The sequence below is a fragment of the Sceloporus occidentalis genome, unplaced genomic scaffold (genome assembly GCF_023333645.1).
Source record: "Sceloporus occidentalis isolate IW3139 unplaced genomic scaffold, rSceOcc1.0.p SCAF_1, whole genome shotgun sequence".
Classification (NCBI taxonomy): domain Eukaryota; kingdom Metazoa; phylum Chordata; class Lepidosauria; order Squamata; family Phrynosomatidae; genus Sceloporus; species Sceloporus occidentalis.
Window position 1 is genome coordinate 37,797,156 of NW_028316981.1, and position 19,553 is coordinate 37,816,708.

General features: G+C 37.9%; 1 protein-coding gene across 10 annotated transcripts in view; it reads right to left on the reverse strand.

Annotated features, from left to right (window-relative positions):
* Positions 1 to 19,553, reverse strand: part of FOXP1 (forkhead box P1) — a 699,809-nt gene that overhangs the window by 140,450 nt on the left and 539,806 nt on the right. For all 10 annotated transcript variants that reach the window (XM_089519524.1, XM_089519514.1, XM_089519475.1 and 7 more), the window contains 2 exons: positions 10,316 to 10,453; positions 8,930 to 9,019 (listed from right to left, as the gene is read on the reverse strand). In XM_089519524.1, coding sequence (XP_089375650.1) covers positions 8,930 to 9,019; positions 10,316 to 10,453 — 228 coding nt within the window. The remainder of the gene's footprint in view (positions 1 to 8,929; positions 9,020 to 10,315; positions 10,454 to 19,553) is intronic.

The following is a 19,553-nucleotide window of genomic DNA, read 5'->3' on the forward strand; positions in this document are numbered from 1 at the left end:
AGAAATGCCAGATGTTCCAGCTGAGTTCAGGAAAGGAAAAGGCACATGAATCATATTGCAAACATATGTTGGATAATGGAGTGCACCAAATAATTCCAAAAAAAATCAGCCTGTGTTTTATAGAATATTTATAGATTATAGTAAAGCCTTTGATTTTATAAGTGACGAAAAACTATGGATTGCAATGGGTGTGCCACAACATTTGATTGTCCTGATCCATAACCTGTACTCAAGACAAGAGGCTACTCTTAGGACAGAATATAGAGAAACAAAATAGGCAAGGGGGTCAAACAAGGCTGCATCTTATCACTCTGTTTATCCTCTATGATGAACATATCATACAAGTAGGATTAGACCTGTAGGAGGGATGCATGAAAATTGGAGGAAGGAACAACAACAATTTAAAATATGCAGATGATATAATGCTATTGGCAGATAAGAGCAAAGACCTGAAGAAGGTTAAGGAAGAAAGTGCAAAGTCAGGTTTACAGCTGAACATAAGGAAAACAAAAATAATGACAACAGATTATTTACACAACTTTAAAGCAGACGATAAAGAGACTGAAATATTTCAAGATTTCCTATACCTTGGCTCTTTCATTAATCAGAATGAGCACTTCAGCCAAGAAACCAGAAGATGACTAGGACTTTGAAGGGTACCTATGAAGGAACTACGCAGTATCCTTGAAGTGTCAAGATGTATCATTGAATGCTAATGTTAGGATCATTCATGTCACTGTATTCCCCATTTCTATGTTTGGTTGTGAAAGCTGGATGGTGAAGAAAGCTGACAGGAAGAAAATCAACTTATTTGAAATGTGGTACTGGAGGAGAGTTCTACAGACACTGCTAAAAAGACAAATAAATGGCCCCTAGAGCAAAATCAAGTCTGAATTCTCCCTAGGAGCCAAGATGAATCAATTGAGAATGTCATACTTTGGTCATATCGTGGGAAGGCAGAACTACTAGAAAAGACAACCATGCTTGGTAAGGTAGAAGGCAATAGGAAAAACAGGAAGACTGCATCACAGATGACTGAAATGTAGGCTCAATCAAGGAAGACAAGGCTCTGAACCTGCAAGACCTGAGCAGAGCTGTTGATGATAGGGTGACTTCAAGATCTCTCATTTTTAGGGTCACCATAAGTCGAAGTAGACTTGACAGCAGTTAACAACAACAAAAAAGCAGCCAAACAACTCAGAATGTACCTTGTACTATGAAGTGAGCAAAACATGTACAAGAAAAGTAGTGCATTTTCCTAGCAGGGCCTGTTTAGCCAAAGTGCAAAGTACATTTGCCATTGCTGCTGCTGCTTTCTGTCTTCAAGTAGTTTCCAACTTAGGATGATCCTAAGGCAATCCTATCAGAGGGTTTTCTTGTTAAGATTTGTTCCGAGAGGGTCTGCCTTTGTCTTCCTTTGAGGCTGAGAGAATGTGACTTGCCCTTTGAATTCCAATTTCCAGAGTCATAGTGCTCAAATTGCTTTTCTCTCTCTCCTATGTATTCAATTTAAAAATAAAAAGGTATCATTATAGACTTAATTCTATTCCTTTAACTCCACATAAATAATGGACAAATCCATTAAAAAAAAGAAGAAAACCCTTTGCAAAATGTTAAGTGGGCTACAGACCATGTATAGGGTTGTTGTTTTTTTGGCTGGGATCTTTTTTTTCTTTAGGCCCATGCAGCCTCTGAAGATTTCAAGGTGGTGGTGGTGGTGGGGGGGGACTGGCTCCCAGATCCACTAGTTGGCCACCTCTGAAATAGTTTGCAACTGTGTCAGGAAAAATCCTGTAGAGAGGTAATTGTGATTTCAATATTCATTTCCTCCATTCCAGGGCATTTGGTTTCAGAGCAGAGAACATTACTCCAAATCATTTATACCATATTTAAAATGTACCTCTGCCCTCACCCTTAGCATGCCTCCTAAAAGTAGTAATGAAACCTTCTCACATGGAACTAAGATTGTGTTTAATCACATATCTAAAAGCATGTTTAACTGGCAGAATTAATTTTCGTTTAAATTAAGGGTGCAGAGGTCAGCTTTCCAAGTTGCAAAATGTTAATGTTTTTAAACTTTTAGAAAAATATAGTGCAGTAAAAATGTGGATTCAGAATTAAAATGACATATATTTTCCCCTGTTAATAAGTAAATGAGCTAGCAATCCTATACTCATTGGGTGTAAGTCTCATGAACCCAATAGAAAGATATGTCTGAGCTTCTCCACCTATGAGTGCAGTTCAAGTGGTTTATGATACTGAGATTGAAAATATAGCCTCCTACCATTATCTTATGAACAAATCATTTCAGGCTATTAGTCTACTTGCCAAGAAATTTAAGCAATTTTTTGTTTAACAAATCCACATCTACAGCCAGAACAACAAACACGTAAATATGCCAAAAAGCTACTAAGGCCATTTCAAGTCTAAATCAATATGTCCCAAATGATCCCATAATTCCTGAGTCTTCTGAAGTTATTGGATTAATATAAATCACAAAGATAGTTAAACTAGTGTGTGATAATTTCTTTGATATCAGATATTAATCCTTGTGAAAAATCCATGCTGTAAAAGAAATAATTTAGTATGAGAACACTACTGCTTTGGACATGCCAGTGGCTTGCCACTTTAGCCCAAGTTAATATTTTAAAACTGGCTTTATTTATACAAGTTGACTGATGCCTGTTCTGTTGTCTTCACAGCTATCCTCCAGGAAAAGCTAATGAAAGCTCTTTCTCCATTTAAAAAGCCAGGATAAAAAAGTATACAAGCCCATTGTCCAAGAAAGAACTTAAAAGCAATGCAGGCTGCCAAACTGTGCTCCCCACCCAGTTACCAAACACAGGATACAAGGCAGTTTGTTTACTTCTCACAATTGAATGCATACAAAAAAGGTCTCGGTGCAGTCCTGTTGTCAGGTCAGTAGTCAGTTGTTAAAATGCTGAAATATCCTGATAAAACTTGCATTTTTGATCCCCTCCCTAAAGCTGCTGTCAAAGGTCTGTTTTCCTTTCTTGGGTTACTCCCTATTGCCTAACATAAATTGTCATAACTACTGGAGGACAAACTGCCTTTTATCAAAACAATCTACTTAACTGGAAAAAAGAAAAGAAAAGAAAGAGGGTGGAGGATATTTTCTACCTTTATTTAGAATCCCTTCCATCATTTTTTCCCCAGGTCTGTTTCACAGGCTCAATGGGAATGGTTTTTAATGAAATCAAAACACAAACAGAGCATAATACCTAGTGAGTTACAGAGTTGAGATCTGGCTTAAATAAATGGAAACACTGTAATAAACATGCTCTCCACCCTGCTATAAAATTCCCCTTCATCTTGCTTACAAGAAACAAGACTTTTTTAAAAGTACCAAATAGAGCGTGCTGGTTATAGTCAAAGCTCTCTTGCTTTCACTTTTTACATCTGTTTTCTGATGATGGTGCAATATTGTGAACTACTGATAACTGTGGGAAGGAGATAGAGCAAATTAACTGAGGGGTTAAATTTAAAACCAGTTAAAAGCATAATTGTCAGTCCATATCACAAAACTGCTACCGTGCAATTGTTTAATGGCTGAGCACATGCGCTTACATGCATGGCGTACACATGCACGCACACATTAATGGATCATCAGCTGCATGCTAATTTAGCAGAAATAGCCTCTAACTTAGGAAGAGGATGGCTCTGAAAAACCTGTGGAGAGAATTGCACTGTCTGAAGCAACCTTTAATAAAACCATCAGGCTTTTTTTTTTTAAAAGGAAGCAGCAGTTAAAAAGCAAAGGGTGCTTGCGCCCCTTGTTCTCCTCACATCTATCATGTAATAATATTCATTTTAAACCAGAATTTTTTCTTACTGAAATTTGGACATTGCAATATTAGATGCATGACCACAGTAAATCAGCCGTGTTAAATATTGAAATGCCATCACATTGTCCAACTTCCCTTCTTGCCTTTTTAACACACAAAGTATTTTTCCCTTCTTCTCTGAGCCATCATCTTTGTGTCAGAGACGTTCTCCTGTCTGACAACAGCAATTTAGAAGAGTTAACTTTTATCGTTCATTCTGCTGTGTAACTTTCCCCTTCAAATTTCTTTATCTGCCCTCTGAGCTCATCTGAACTTTCATGTTCTCCCAGCATGCAGGCTTGCATTCAAAACTATGTCTAATAGACCAAATAAGAGGTTAATAAGAAGTGGCAACAGAAAGAAAAAAATACAATCCCTGGTAACTGATAAGAATGACAGTGGCAGCCCTTTATTGTTTGTCTTCAAATATAGAGTTAAAGATCTTTAAAAAACTAAAATTTGATGCCTTTGAAAAGAAAGAAGCACAAAATAACAACAGGGGGTTATTGCCTGGCAGCCACAGGGGAGAAGCTCCATAATTCTTATTCTCCCTTTTGAAGGTTGTTAGAAATCTGATTCAAAAAAGCAACAGCAGAAGGAGAAAGCCTCTTGAGGCTATAGCCATTTCCTGTGATCATGCATAATGTGCTTCAAAAGTGGGTTTTTACCAATTCTGTTGATCAATTGCACCTCCTTCATATTCCCCCTTTTTTCTGCTGTGTTTACATCTGATGCGACTCAATGACAAGCACTGTCTGAGACTGTGAAACAGACCTGTCATGTTGATTTATGGGCGCATCAAACCACGACTTGTCCAAACTGAAGCTCGCAGTTCATTAATTAGAGAGTTGTGACTTTGAAGTCAGCTTTCAGACTGTGGTTTTTAACATTTGGCTTAATTTATATGCTCTTGAATGTGGATCTCTAAGGGAAAAACTGAAATTCCCTTCTTGTCTTTGAACTTCTTTTGACCGCACAATAATCATTTCTTTGTCCAGAGTGATGCCTGCATCCCAGAGTCATTAACGCGCATTGAACTGCCACTGATGAGTAAGCCCTACTGAATTAGAAAAACAGCCAGCAAAACAAAGCTGAGAGCATTCTGCACAGTGATATCTCACAATTACATGCCTTCCCTCCCTGTGCCATTTCCATTTTAATTACCGTTAGTCCTTTAGATTTACATTTTAGACATTTTTTAATCTGTTCCCTTTTTTATAATAGTGGCGCCCGTTAGCGGGCTATAGTTAAGGTTCGTGTCAGCGTTTCCCATTATAAACCCCCCTATTTTTATAACTCTGCTGTAAAAATTCACACTTGACTTAAAACTTAGTTTTCCACAATAGAATATGGGAGGTGGGGAGTCGACAGCGGACAAGAAATTGCATGACCAATTTGGGTTTATGTGCTTACATGAAGTACAACCACCACAATGAAACATAACCAGTTTAGGTAAGACAACAACCTGTAACAAGAAGGAAATGTGGTCTCCCAACAGCCTAATGCAACAGAAAGAAGTGACTTAAAACTCCTAAGATTTTCCTTGATGTAGCATGTCTTTTATAATACACAATTTGGTCTTCAAAGTAAGAGACAAATCAATACAATGTTTACATAGTCACGGTGGTGGAAGGTATGTGTAAAACACTTTTAAAATGTACAATATACTCTTTGTATCTAATTTATTTAGAAACGGAGAGAGTTTGTTGCTTCTAACAAGTTTTGCAATTCCATAAAAATACAAATGAATCAAAAAAGGACAACATATTCCAGTGTAGATTTTGCCTATAAATAACATTCTTTACTATTTTTTCATGGGATATCTTCTGCGACTTTTACTTTCAGACAGGCAGATTATATAAAAATTTAAGTCTAGAATAATTTTAATCTGGATATTTTACACTAGAGGGAAAATTACTATGTGCCTAAGATAGTATTTCTCCACCTCTAGAGTTATTTGAATGTTTGCAGCTTTACAGAACAACAGCTTTCAAATTTTCTATTTAAAGAGACCTTTTCAATGTTATCAGTTCATCTGACAAAAAATCCCTGCCATCTAACTCATCTGCAAACGATTCTGGTGCACAATTCAGGTTACCAACTGCATAGAGAGAACTGACTTAGCATCACTGTTGCTCTATGTAAAATGTAAAATCTAAAAGAGTGCTTCCTAAACTTCTCTCACATACAGTGGGTCCTTCTTATCGAAGAGATGGCAATCTCTGCCAGCAGATCACCCCATATTATTCAATGGTGGCACATGCATGCAGACATACTGATCTGTTTGTGTGAACATCGACACCACTGCAACTCTCTGCATTTTTTGCCATCTGCAGGACCCCCCAGAAATGAACCCCCATGGATGAGAAGGGTCCACTGTACAAACATACTTATACACCACAGCTCCCTGCAAGAAGAGCATATTTGAAGAAATAACTTCAAATGGAAAATAGGTGCTTGATTAGTCATTTTCTTGTGAAGCCCAGGAAGAACTTCTGGAGATTCACAGTAAACCACTGAATGCTCTTGAGATTTACTTTTACACTGGTAAAGCTGTTAGGTTAAAGGCGACATGAAGTGGTGTGTTGTGATGTATTTCTTATTTTTTATTAGTAATTATGTTTCAAATGTGCCTTAAATGTTTCTAACCATGGTTTTTAAAAATAATATTGGGATGAAATAGGTGGCTAGCAGTGGCCTTTGACTGCTCCAGCTGCAACTGGAGCAGGATTGTGGCAACTGGACAGTCTGCTCCCCTAGTGGGCTGCCACAGAGGTCTCAAATGAGCTTCTAGCAGGAGTGTTTTTTACTGCTCCTTTTGCAGGTGGCTTCAGGCCACCTTAGGTGGCCTCGCAGAAGCTTCCAGCTGTTTTGGGAGCATGTGTCATCACCCAGAAGCAGCCAAAAGCCACTCTGTTTGGCCCATCTGTTTCGGGACATTGTTATTAAATTCATTTTAAACTTTTACAAAGTAAGATTTTAACTTAATCTTCTTTTGAATTAATGTAAATCATCTTGGATCCCACCTTGGGGGAAAGGTGGAATATAAAATTAATAAATAAATAAGGCTATATTTTCTCAATTATTTTATTCTCAACTGCTAGTTGAGTAATTATCATGCTGTTCTCCCTGTTATGGGAGAAAATAAATATTTCCTTAGATGATCTCCCCCCCCCCCCCCCCCAATATTTGATAGTCTTGAGCTGTTCTTGAGTGGATATATTCTACATGAAATATCTGGTGTGAGAACAGTAGGTGTCAGGCATATGCAGAACTGATTTATTTCCCCTCCCTCGCAACATTTGGTACACTGCAAACCATTTTATTACATACCAAATGCTGGTGGCAGGGTCCATTTATTGCAAACACAGCTGGCACCTGCTGTCCCTGATCTCCCAGCTAAGGCAAGCAGTATTCTTGGAGAGGTGAAATTCCTCCTCTTGGGATGGCTGCTGGCCTGATATCAAGACATTTGAATGGGTTTGGGGGTTCCCACAGGATTTGAAATCTCCCCGGAGTCCAGAGATCTGACAAGAGGCTTTCCTCTTGCAAGACCTGAGAAAGCCTTATATATGCCCTGTCAGATATTTTCATACATTCTTGCACAGGCTGGCAAGCAATAAGGTTGGAGACAGGTCTCTGGATGTTGTTTAATTGTCCAGTTTTACTCATTCAGCACGGATATTTGGTGAAATGTGAACACTGACAAAGACCCACAAATGTCTCACCATTCCTCTTGACTGTTGGAAATCCTATTTTTTTGACATGGGAATGAAAAAAAAATGAAAATCTTCTGAAATCTTCTGAATGAATATAAGCTGCTTCAGTCCTAAATGTTTAAATAATTCCTAACGCTGATTCACACGGTAAGTTTGCTATTGGCTGTGGACACTCTTAACATGCACGAAGAGAAGAAACAAAGGAAGTACAAGCTCACTAGTATAAAATGGGCAACACTGAACTCTGCATCAGGCATAGGGCCCCTGAGCTTGGGATGGGCAAATCAGTCAAGTTTGTTTCTCCTATAGTCAAATGTTGAGAATTTTAGTAAATTCTGAAGTGAAATTCTCAACCAATCCAAATCTGTGAAGACAGATATACTACTGTATCTGTATCTGGACTCAGAATAAAATATTCTAGACAGGTGAAGGAAAAGCAAACAAAATGCTCTCCTTCAACATTCAAACCATCCAGAGATGATATGAGGTAACCCTTAACTGTTTCTGGTTGCACCTAATGACCACAATCCAACAGATTGCAGATGAAGTAAGACTGTGTATGTGTAGCCTAGTATAGAACCTGGAATCCATTAATCTTATATTTGGCAGGGAAAGGAAGACTCAAGCTTCCTGATGCTACTTACGGATAGTAGGATTCCGCTTTCATTTACCAGGGTACATGTCAACATTGTTAGCTTCTGAGAATTACATGAACATCATTTTCTGTAGGCTAATTCTTCATCCAACTAAACAGATGTGTGTAAGGAAGGGAGTCCAGGTGTGCAGAATCCCAAAGACTATGTGAAATTACTTCTTGTTTTGTGCCTTCAAGTTGTATCTGACTTATGGTGACCCTAAGAAGAAACTATCATGAGGTTTTTCATAAGATTTCTTTAGAGTGAGGTTGTCTTTGCCTTCCTCTGAGGCTGATAAAGCATGACTTGCCTAAGGTCACCCAGCGGGTTTTCATGCCTTAGCAGGGATTCAAGGGTCTTAGGAACTTATCACATTTTTAAATAAGCTGATTTACCTCTTCCATTTTAAAGTTGAATGTGGGATGCAGCTGGGTATTATAACACAGAAAATGTCACCGATGCCGCCACCCAGCTGCATCCTGCCTAAATCCCGGCTAGAAGCTGCACTCAGATGGTCGATTTTCAAAGTCAGGAGATTCCTTAGTCCAGTGCTCAAACTACAACATCACATTGGCTCCCCAAAGCTGTTTACATTATACTGTTTTGAAAACATCAGATATTGGGGTGTGAAATCTTACAAGTACCTGTAGTAACTTAGGACAGTTATGCAGCTGCTATATTTTCTGTCACAATGTTGATTTGCAAATAAAAATTGTTTTTTAAACTGTACCTCTTTAGGTTGTTTTCCAGCATGTTGTTGCTGTAAAAGTTGAAGTTGCAACTGTTCCTGCTGTTTCTTATAAAATTCTTGAAGCTGCTGCTACAAAGGAAAAAAGAGAGAGAGAGAGGGAGAGAGGGAGGGGAAAAGAGAAGGAGAGGAAGAGAGCGAGAGAGAGCGAGAGAGAGCGAGAGAGAGAGAGAGAGAGAGAGAGAGAGAGAGAGAGAGTTAAGTAAAATAGTGGGATAGCCAATTCAGGGTCCCCCTTTGGTGTAATACACAAACTGTGATTTGAAAAATAGCATCCTTTTATCTGTAATGGTCTGACCTTTAGTTTGAAACTCGACAATAAATTCAGTGCACACTGACTATTCTTGGCATTATCGTTTGAAAAGTAATCTCTAAAATGAACTGATGAAAAACATACCATTTTCTACACAAACTAATTAAAATAAGGCAAGGGATGACCTTTGATTGGAACAACAAAGCCATGATGCCCTTGCTGAGAGAGCTTGGTGAATCTTTATTTGGAACATATACATGCTTTCTAAATTATTGTTGTATTGTACTGTACTAAGTGCTGTTTGGTACAGTCACAAGCTCCCTACTCCCACCCACCTGGCCTACTCTTAGATAGATAGCTTATTTGAAACTTCCATTCAATGAATGAATGAGGAACTGGGTGACAGTGAGGCTCGATACACAAGGTCAGCTTGAAATAGACTCTAGCATTCCTGTGCCAGTAATGAATTAACCCTGCATAGTTTATTGGGAGGGGCAAAACCCAAAGCTACCTTTGTGTTTATTTCACCTCTAGCATAGTTTGGGAGGACTGGTGCTAACTCAGAGCATACATTAGAGCTTTCAAGGCATTTCTATTAACATCTGAAGGCTTCCATTGGCCTTTTGTCTGTAAGTTTTGTGAGCTTCATTTGTGAGCTACAGGTAGAAATCATACACAAAAAGTAAATAAGGATATCCAGGGGTAAGTGGAACTTGCTTAGTGGAGTCAAAAGAATCACAGTCCAACTCCCTGCCATACAGGAATATACAATCAAAAAATTTGCAAAGTTTCAATTTTAGGTCCCAGTCATAATTTTTGAGAATACAAAGTTAGGAGAATGATGGGCTCAGTCACATCTTAGGCTGCAGCTTTTATACAGTCTATGGGCGACAAAGTATACATTGAACTACAATTAATTTAGAGGCCATTAGTGATGTATTCCTTTCTAGAAAGAAGAATATTTGTGGGGAATTATGTATATATATACCAAAATGGCTTAATCTATATAGACATTCTCCTCTTGAAGAAAATAATTATTTCAGAATTTGCACAAAGAGGCTGCTCCTCCAGTGCCTATGCTGGTTGGCTAAAATACTGGAAAAGGAACAAGTTACCTGTTGAAGCATGAGTGCTTGCTGCTGCTGGAGCAGGACCTGAAGTTGCTGTGGAGTCAGCACTTGCTGCTGGAGAATCTGCTGCATTTGCTGGGGAGTGATAACTTGAGGTGTCATCATAGCCACTGATACTGGAACCTGAAGCATTAAGAAAGTGTAAACAGCAAGAATCTCAACATGGCTCTTCTCAAGTTCTCTGTGTTTTAAACAAAATAAATTTAACATCTCTCTTTTCACTCCAGCCATTCCATATTGTTCTGTGAGTTCACTTGTACAATCCCATGTTTCTCTCTCCTCAAGATTTAAACAATAAGCAAAGGGGTGAGACGTAATGTCACCTTCCTCAGGAATAAAAAGCACAATATGGGCTTCATTTTCTTTGTATGTTTCTTTCCTACCCATACCAACTGAAAGACTTTTGCCATAGGAATGATTTCTGAGAAAATTAAACTATTAATCTGTGTAACTTCTAGAGGCAACTATCAATTATAACAATTTTTACATTAATTAATAAGCAAGATCCTTCAAAATCAGCCATTGGGGAGTTGGCACTAAATGAATTGAAGCAAATGAACACAATTTCAGCCACGTCAAAAACCGCACCTTGTTCCCAAGTAATTTTAGCAGCGGAGTACCTACAATGATGTCTCTACCATTCCACATTCACCCAGCATACAGATGGCTTCAATTCTTTCGTATTATGTGAGATACCATTAAAAGCCGCTTTCCATGACATTTCAGTGACAAACAGCTACAGTGATGAACTTGATAGCATTTCATATTTGCAACTGTTAACACGTTTCTGCACGGGCATCTTTGCAAGGAACCTGTACACTGTATCTGAAAGGATGATGTCTTGTTCAGATAAAACACTGACATTAAAATGACAGGCTGTCTTGGCCAAGGTTACACAAATTGTATTCAAGCGGATACCTAATGACAATGCTTTGAATTCTGCAAGCTTTCTAGAATGTAATTTAGCTATTCAAAATAATCACTGCACTTGTGTTTAATTTGCAGACTACATGAGAACCATTTTGTCAGTTCCGGTAATGCAACAAGACTATTTCGTTAGGAGCCCCAAAAGAAAGAAAGGAAGAAGGGGGGAAGAAGGGGGATTAAAATGCTAGGGGAGCAAAACTCACATGACTTTGAATAGAAATATTGAGCACCACACTTTTCTTTAGTTTCAGCTCAAATAGGTGACAGCAGAAAACAATAAGCAGTAAAAGGATATACTTCGTTAAAAAGGATCTGCTGTCATCTCATGCATTACAATAAAAGGTAATAACATGTTTTGAACATTTTCATGCACCATGTTTTTTTCTTTAAAAAAATCAGCAGACAATAGCTGATCAGGAGATTAAAGGATTTTAAAATATATATCAAGGGAATAGTAAGCAAGAAAGAAATGCAATATTAATTTTATGTAACCTAATGTCTTAATTTGCAGTTTATCTTGACTTTTTCACATGATTTGTCCTGTCATTTGCATAGCAAATTCTCATTCCTAATTTCACAGTCATTATGCACTGATGTCCTGATTTCTCAGCACCACTAATTTTGATGAACTAAAAACGTTTCCTGAAGGTCAGATTCATATATACTGAACACTACCAAATGTTTTTATGAATATTTGTGTGTGTGTCAGAGACTGTTCTTAAGGCAGATGTTATTATACACCTTGGACACTTCATCATCATTCAATACTAGAAATCCAGACCAAGAGTTTAATTCACAGCCACAGTTGCCATTATCAATTTGGGTTATCCTTGGATGGAACACAATCCAAAGTAAGATACAACACATACAGTTCTTCTCTCTTAGTAAGCATCAACAGGACTCAAAATCTCTAAGAGCATGATGTCAGAACTGTAATACTTGCATTTATCTTGCTGAATATAATAAGAATTCATGATTGTTAATTGCATAGTGCTTGTATTAACTAGTACCACAGATTCAGCAACGGCTCCAACAAGCTCACTTGTGCCACTGTCCTACAGAATTACAGCTGTAGCTGATTTGCTAAAATTTAGTTCATCGAAAAGTTAATACTAAACAGATTTTCTAGGGACCAAGATTTAAGTCTATGTGGTTATGCAGAGATGGAGGTACAGAAGGGTAAACACCAGTGGTAAATGGCAAGCATCAATGTTTTTAATGCACACCCCCCCCCCACACACACAGTTACTGATTTCTGTAATAGTAGCAATAATAATAAAAATATTTAATTTTAAAATTTTAAGCATGTAGGCAAAACAACAATGTAACAAAGGCAAACATGAGAACATATGGGCAGCAACATGCTTACATCCAGTACCACACCATGGATTCAGACAAATAAGGAGTGGTCTGCAACACTGAAAACCTCTGTGTGGTGTTGCCGTGACCCCAGTAATCTCTGGTCACGTGGCTAAGACCAACACTTAACCTCCATCTGCTTCAGTCTGCTTTCCAGACTACATGACAAAGTTATTCTTTTCTGAGAAGACAGACTGGAAAGCATTAATCAGCCCCACAACTCGCTTCTTTATACTAATCTGAGAGGAGGAACCTCATGTAGTACACATGCTGGCTAGTACTGAACTACTGATCACAAAAGGGTAGTTTAGTACAATCACCTATGAGGAATAGTGGCTAGAGCTATGTTTTGCCCCTTGTGCTACTGTGGAACTTAGGAAGTTGGTTGTAACCAAAAAACACCTGGCTCATAGTGTAGCCCTGCCATGAACTGGGGAAGTCAAAGAAAGAAATTGATGGGGCGAGAAGAAGACGCCATCACGCACCTGCTGTAGCTCACAAACCATCTCAGAGCCTCCTGCTGTATGAAGAGGCTCCTTCAGGCAGCATCACTGAATCGGGGGGGGGGGGGGGGGTGACAGTAGGAACAGATGCCTGAAGCAGTGTGAAGTAGGCAAGAAGATCATTTTAATGTGTTGGTCCAGTGTTCATGTGTGTGGAATTCCAGTTTAGATCCACTTGGGCTGCCACTGTCATTTGAGCTTTTCAGTGACAAGAACAAGGAAAATGAGGCTCTGTTTCAATAACTCAAGGCCACAAAGCAGGTGAAGTTTTAAATAAACATACTCAAACAGAGCAGAAAATTTAGTGTGGTATCTGTCTGTATTTGTTAGCAGGCTGACATTTAAAACTCTTGAATTCATATCCATTTTCTTAGCTGCCAGTGTACCTCTTCTTCATGTAACTAGTCCCTAGTAATACCAAAATTCGAAGGGCATGCAGCAGCACTGATAGCCTATTATAGCCCACACTTTATTACCCATTACTACCAGGTCATTAGCAGCAAGAGTGATTGTACTGGTCTTAACCTATTGATCATTGTAACTACTATCATTTAATCCTGTGTTGAATGTCTGGAAAGCTGCTAAAGGCACACAAGAGAGAGTGCTCTAGCACTGAGAAATATAGCTAAAGCCTGGAAATTACACTTTGATTCATAAAAACTAGCCAATGGTTTAAATCAATAGTATTTAAAACAGTCATGTAAGTTCTTAACTGTGGTCTCTAATATTTATGGGTCCCCATTTGAGTGTATTCTGTCAAAACCGTACTTATTTTAGATACTATGCAGTAATATTACATCAGAATTAAATAAGAAATAATCTCCCCTTGATATGACAGGAATTCAGTCCTAGATGGCTGAAAAGTGTGATGCTTTTCACAAATGATAAATACCTAAAAACAACAACAAACACTTTGCTTTAAATCTGGTCTACTTCTCAAAAGGAGGGGAAAAAAACACCCACATTGATAACTTAATATTTGTAACTAGCTAAATGGACTGCTCTACAAATGTTTATTGATAGTACCTGTGTTTGCCACTCCAGAATAAATTAGTTTAATGGATATTCGACTAAACATATTTCATGCATTTTAGAGGCACTTTCAGGTTAAAAAACAAAAAAAAAGGGGGGGGGGTTTCAAGATTTTTTGCTTAGCAGCATCAAGAAATTAGAAATACGTGTACACTGAAGATGCAAACAAATTAATGTCCAGTCTAAATGCTGTACACATTCACTTGACAGTAACTTTTTCTGAACTCGGAAGGATTTACGTCCAGGTAAATCTGTACAGCATTGTCAGATAGTAAATATTCCCAACAGCTCCATGGAACAAATTTCAAACCATTGGCCTGCTTTACTTTTTATGCAATGGATTAGCTTTATTTAATAAACTACACACAGCCTGGCTGACAGATATTCACAGGGTGTGGTAGGTACCCAGCTGCACTTAGAGCTGACAGTGAAGGGAAAATACAGCTGCTGCTTCACTGTGAAGATTCTACTAGTATAGACCTGCTGACATTCTAATAACATCAATGGCAAAAATGCCTTTAAATGACACCAACTGGTTCCAGGGTTTATTTCCCCAAAGCATGCTTACATGCGTTCTGAGATTTCCAAGCCGGTGCCACATTTGCCTGCATCACTTTCCTTCTGAAATATTCCATTGCTGTAGGTCTACTTTTGGCCTCAGATCATGCTCAGGATGAAACTTGTTAGACCACTGATGATTTTGATATTGTAGCTGATGAAAGGAGATGAAGCATTATATAAAAATTCATCTTTTCTGCTAGACTGAATATTAAATAGTGGGTTTCTACCAATTCAAATCTGTATTAATATATAAACACCAATTGGTTGGGGTCCCCCCCCCCCTAAATTTTCCTCAGCTTAGGGAAGCTGTTTATCACCTCCATCATCATTACTGATTTTCAGGTGATGATTTTCCTTCTTTTTTTCTTTTTAAGTGCTTGGCATCAATTGAATTTAATAATTATGAACTATTATAACATTTTACAATTAATTTTAGAAATATGAAATGCGTTCCGAATGGCACCTCAGTTTCTTGATTGGATGAGAATGGGTAGTAGTGAAATATATGTAAAACAGACAGGCAAACACAGCCACTAAGACAGTAAAAAGGAACTAAAACAGAACCAGCTTTAAAATAATACAGTCTACAGAATAAAGGTTACACATCTGAAGAAGCAGTACATACAGCTATGGTATTATTACGGTAACTGAGAATAAAGCATTCAGCATAAAGCTCAAAGCATTTTGTTGCAATGTAACTTTTCGCCCCAAGGAACAAGGAAACACTAAATTATGTTACCTGTATCTCCCTCAAGACAGAACACTTCTGACACAATATTTCATGTCTTGAAAACAAAAACAATTAAAAAGGAAGAGAAACCTCACACTGCTCCAACTATTCATGTGGAAACCATGATTCCGTTTTCATTATGCAAAACAGAATCTCACTTTTAAGACTTGACTATTTTTGCCTGAAACACTGTGCAGAACATTACGACAGGTACTGTTTATTATATTAATGTAAAATAAGCTAAGTAGTCGGTCATTAGCATAACTGTTCTGTCTTCAACAATACAACTTCCTATTAAAAGGAAGCAGGAGAGAGAACAGATGAGAGAAAGGAGGAGAGGGAGGGGGGACCCCCAAAGCTCTTTATAATTCAATTGGCATTTTGTTTTTAGCATTTTGTTTATTGCATTTCACTAGGAGTCGGAGTGTGACCACCAACATATACAACTGACAGGTAACAGATTTTGCTGATTTGGTAAATAATTCTGGGCTCCCTGTCATGTAAAGAATACTTTACCATTGAAGGAAGAAAAGGAAAAAGCTTGGTTAATATTGTTTCATGTATGAAACCTTAGTGGGAACATGATCTTACCTGCCACTTTTCATGCATACTCAATTCCTTACTCAGACTCAAGGCTGAAGCTATAATATCTGTCTGCATGCAAATATAAAGTTTTCAGAAATTAAATCTCTTCTACTTCAATGCTTATTAACTGAGCACCACAATGGAATCTGTTGCTAGAAAACTGTAATCAGCTAAACTATCCTTACAGTAGGATGAATGGTGAGGAAGCAGGGAGTCTATGAAAACATCTCTTTCTTTTTTCTCAACATACCTGTATAATAAGGTTTTCTTGTTACTTGGTACTTACAATGAAAAAGGGAAAACACACACACTCACAAACGCGTTCTACTTATCTTTAGGGCTGTTTTTTTTTTTTTTAAAGTCAGCACCCCATCATCATCTTAAAAACCCTCCAAACACTTCACATAGTCAAAATGCCAGGATCCTACTTCCAATACTTATAAAATTCCTCCTGCTTTTACTACTTTCACACGAACATTTGCACAATGGTACAGAGACATTTAAGCAAGTATTATTTTTCAGCAGCAGGTATATGAAAGTGCAACATCAGCATCATTAGAGTAATTTACAACATTTGCCTGTGGCTCTATTTTCTGCTTCTTCTCCTTAAGAGTTAAAGAATGTGGTTTTGTCTTTTCTTTGGGGTGGGAAAAGAACACAAGGAAGCGCACTGACTAATGTAATATTAATAAGCAATTAAAATATGGTGAACTTACTGAACCAGTTTACTCTTAATCAGACACAAAAAAATCCCTCAGTCAAATTATGATAAGATGTGTTCAAATTCGTGTTCTGTTAAACACTCATTTAGAGGGTGTCACTTTATTCAGAGTTACAACCTTTACAACACTTGTAAAAGTTTATTTGCTTGAAGCACTGTACTGTATTTCACACTCATCACAGGTGCCTTCATCTGTACATTAGGATTTAATTTGCACTGGTTCTGCTGATCTATAATGAGAAAACATCAGATGCTTCTTTGACAATCTTGCTATTCACTGATTTACTTCTAATGAAGACACATTCCAACCAGCAAGCTCTCTGTATGCTAAAGGTCAAAACATGTTTTTTTAAAAAAAAGATGTCTAGCAAAATCAAGGCAAATGGGAAATCCCAAGGAGAAAACCTTCTCACAATGGTGTGGCAATTAGAGTCATTGTGGAAAAATAGTCAAATACTAAAAAAAATTAAAATCCCACCTTCAATAATAATAATAAAAGAAATGTGCAAAAAAATTAAGCTGCCACTACTGGTACAGGTTAGATGGGGGAAATATCAAAATTTAATGTATTCTCCCCTGTGTCATCTTGTTTTGTCAAGACATCAAATAGAATTGGAGAGTACAAAATAACAAGCCCTTGAGAAATCACAGAAGCCGACCTTTTTGAAGTTGTTGGTTTACCTTGTTCTCAGTTATTTGAACAATGATGTTTCAGATTTTAAGGGCAAGATAGTAAGCTTCAAAATTAGAACATGTTATCTGCTATTGTTGTTTAGGTGTCATTTCCCCCTGCCCCTTTTGAACAGGTAATAGAACATCTATTCATACCTAATCAGTGTGTGTGTGTGGGGGGGGGATTTAAGATTTAAGGGCTTCACAGAACAATTAACACTAAGGGATGCTTGTTCAATGTTCATTTAAATCTGATCCTCCTTGTCCCCATCAAATATTGTTGTGCTCCCAGTGGTGTTAACAAGAGAGAGAACTACTTTGGAAAGGTTAACAAAAATTGTCTACTTCATATAACTACTTCCAGGCTTTCGGTTGTTGTTGTTGTTTAAATGGACATATCAGGCAACATTGAGAAGATGAGTGTGAGGTTCTCCCCCTCCTTCCCATCTGTGGATCCCTCCCCTGTGCTTCAACCTCTAATAACAAACAAATACAGTGAGGGCAAAAGGAGAGGGGGGGAAAGGGGGGGAACCTTATAAAAACAAAAGGCATTTAAAACGAATGCTGAAAAGTTCACAGCAAAGCTAATTTCCAGCAACAGAGCCCTGCTTTCAGTAAAACAAACAAACTGCTTAAAGCCAGCCAAGCTTTTCACCAAACAATATCATGTCAAGTCTGTGGTGTCAGAACTTTCCCACAATCTTAGCCATGCAGGTGTGGATTGGTGCTGGCAGCGGAAACCCCACTCTTTTATTTACTTATTTTTCCCGAAGCACAAGGGGCGAGATGGATGGACGAGGAAATAGATCAATACTCAAGAAATAGAGTTATAAACATTTGCATGAAGGGAAGCCTAGGTAATGCTGCTGGTTAAAAACAGCTGTTGGATCTTGTGCCTCTTTCTAACTCTGCAGCCTTGCCATTTTTAATTGTAGCAACACTTTCCCATCTTTGCCCCAAATGGAGAGTGCACAACCACCTCTTTTCCAGGGTAACGGCATTTGCTAAATTGCAGTCATCCATTTATGCCATCAGCACATTAAAAAGAATCAAAATCTAGTGAAAAGAGATGGAGCTCTTACGCCTTTCCGAGTACCAAGAAACACTGACTACTAAGGAGAGAGGTAAGCCATTACGTCAAAATATTTGCTCTGTGTTTGTTAAAGTTTAACACACATTTTAAACAAAATGCTTCCACTAAATAATGAATACTCTTCACTGCCCTCATACCTTTTTGTTTGTTTGTTTGTTTTCTGAATGCACCTTAAGAAGCACAGTTCACCTGTCATAAGAACAGGCTACTTTTCAACAATTGCTCATTAAAACGGAATAATGCTGTACTATCCATTTCTGTAATAATTTCCTGAATAATTTGCAGACAGCTAAGAATTTCAGTAGTGCATCAACGAATGAGTATATTCAGACGCACATAAACTGGCATGATGATGCAATTAATGGAACCATCCTAACATAGATGGACTAAAATTTTATCCCCAAGTTCCTCCTTTTGGGGGAAAAAATCTGTCCAAGTATCACCACAGCAGAATTCACATCATGTCAACTGGATACACAACTGTGTGAAAAGGACTAGGAAGTTATGATCCCATGTCAGTTTCATTGCACCACTCAAATTCCAGCCAAATTGGGCATGGCACCTCCTAGCTCTTGTTTGTATTACATGAGACTTTTTTTAAAAAGGGGGGGGGAGTAGAGTGCAGAGGACTTGGATTTAAAAAAGTACAGTAAAGTGTACTTCAAAAATATAATCTAGACTAACAAATGGCAAACAAAACCTCACAGAAATAAACCCTCCCTATCATAAGCTTTCTGATGATTTATGGTTTACCAACTCAGCAAGGTTACGCAACACTGCATGCCTTTTTAGATGCATTATTTGAGCCAGTCGAGATTTAATTAAGATCACAGCCTCCAAAATCCCTGTCAAATGAAAAATTCATCGAAGACAATACACTATATATTCTCATTCAGATAGTCTCCTCTCCATGACTCTGGAATAACATAAGTTAATCCTTGTTTCTATGGTGGCAGACAAAAGTTGACTAATTTTGTTTTCTTTTGACACTTGTGTTGTTTTCTGGTTTGGGTCCTGAGATCATTCCTTAATAAGGGGGT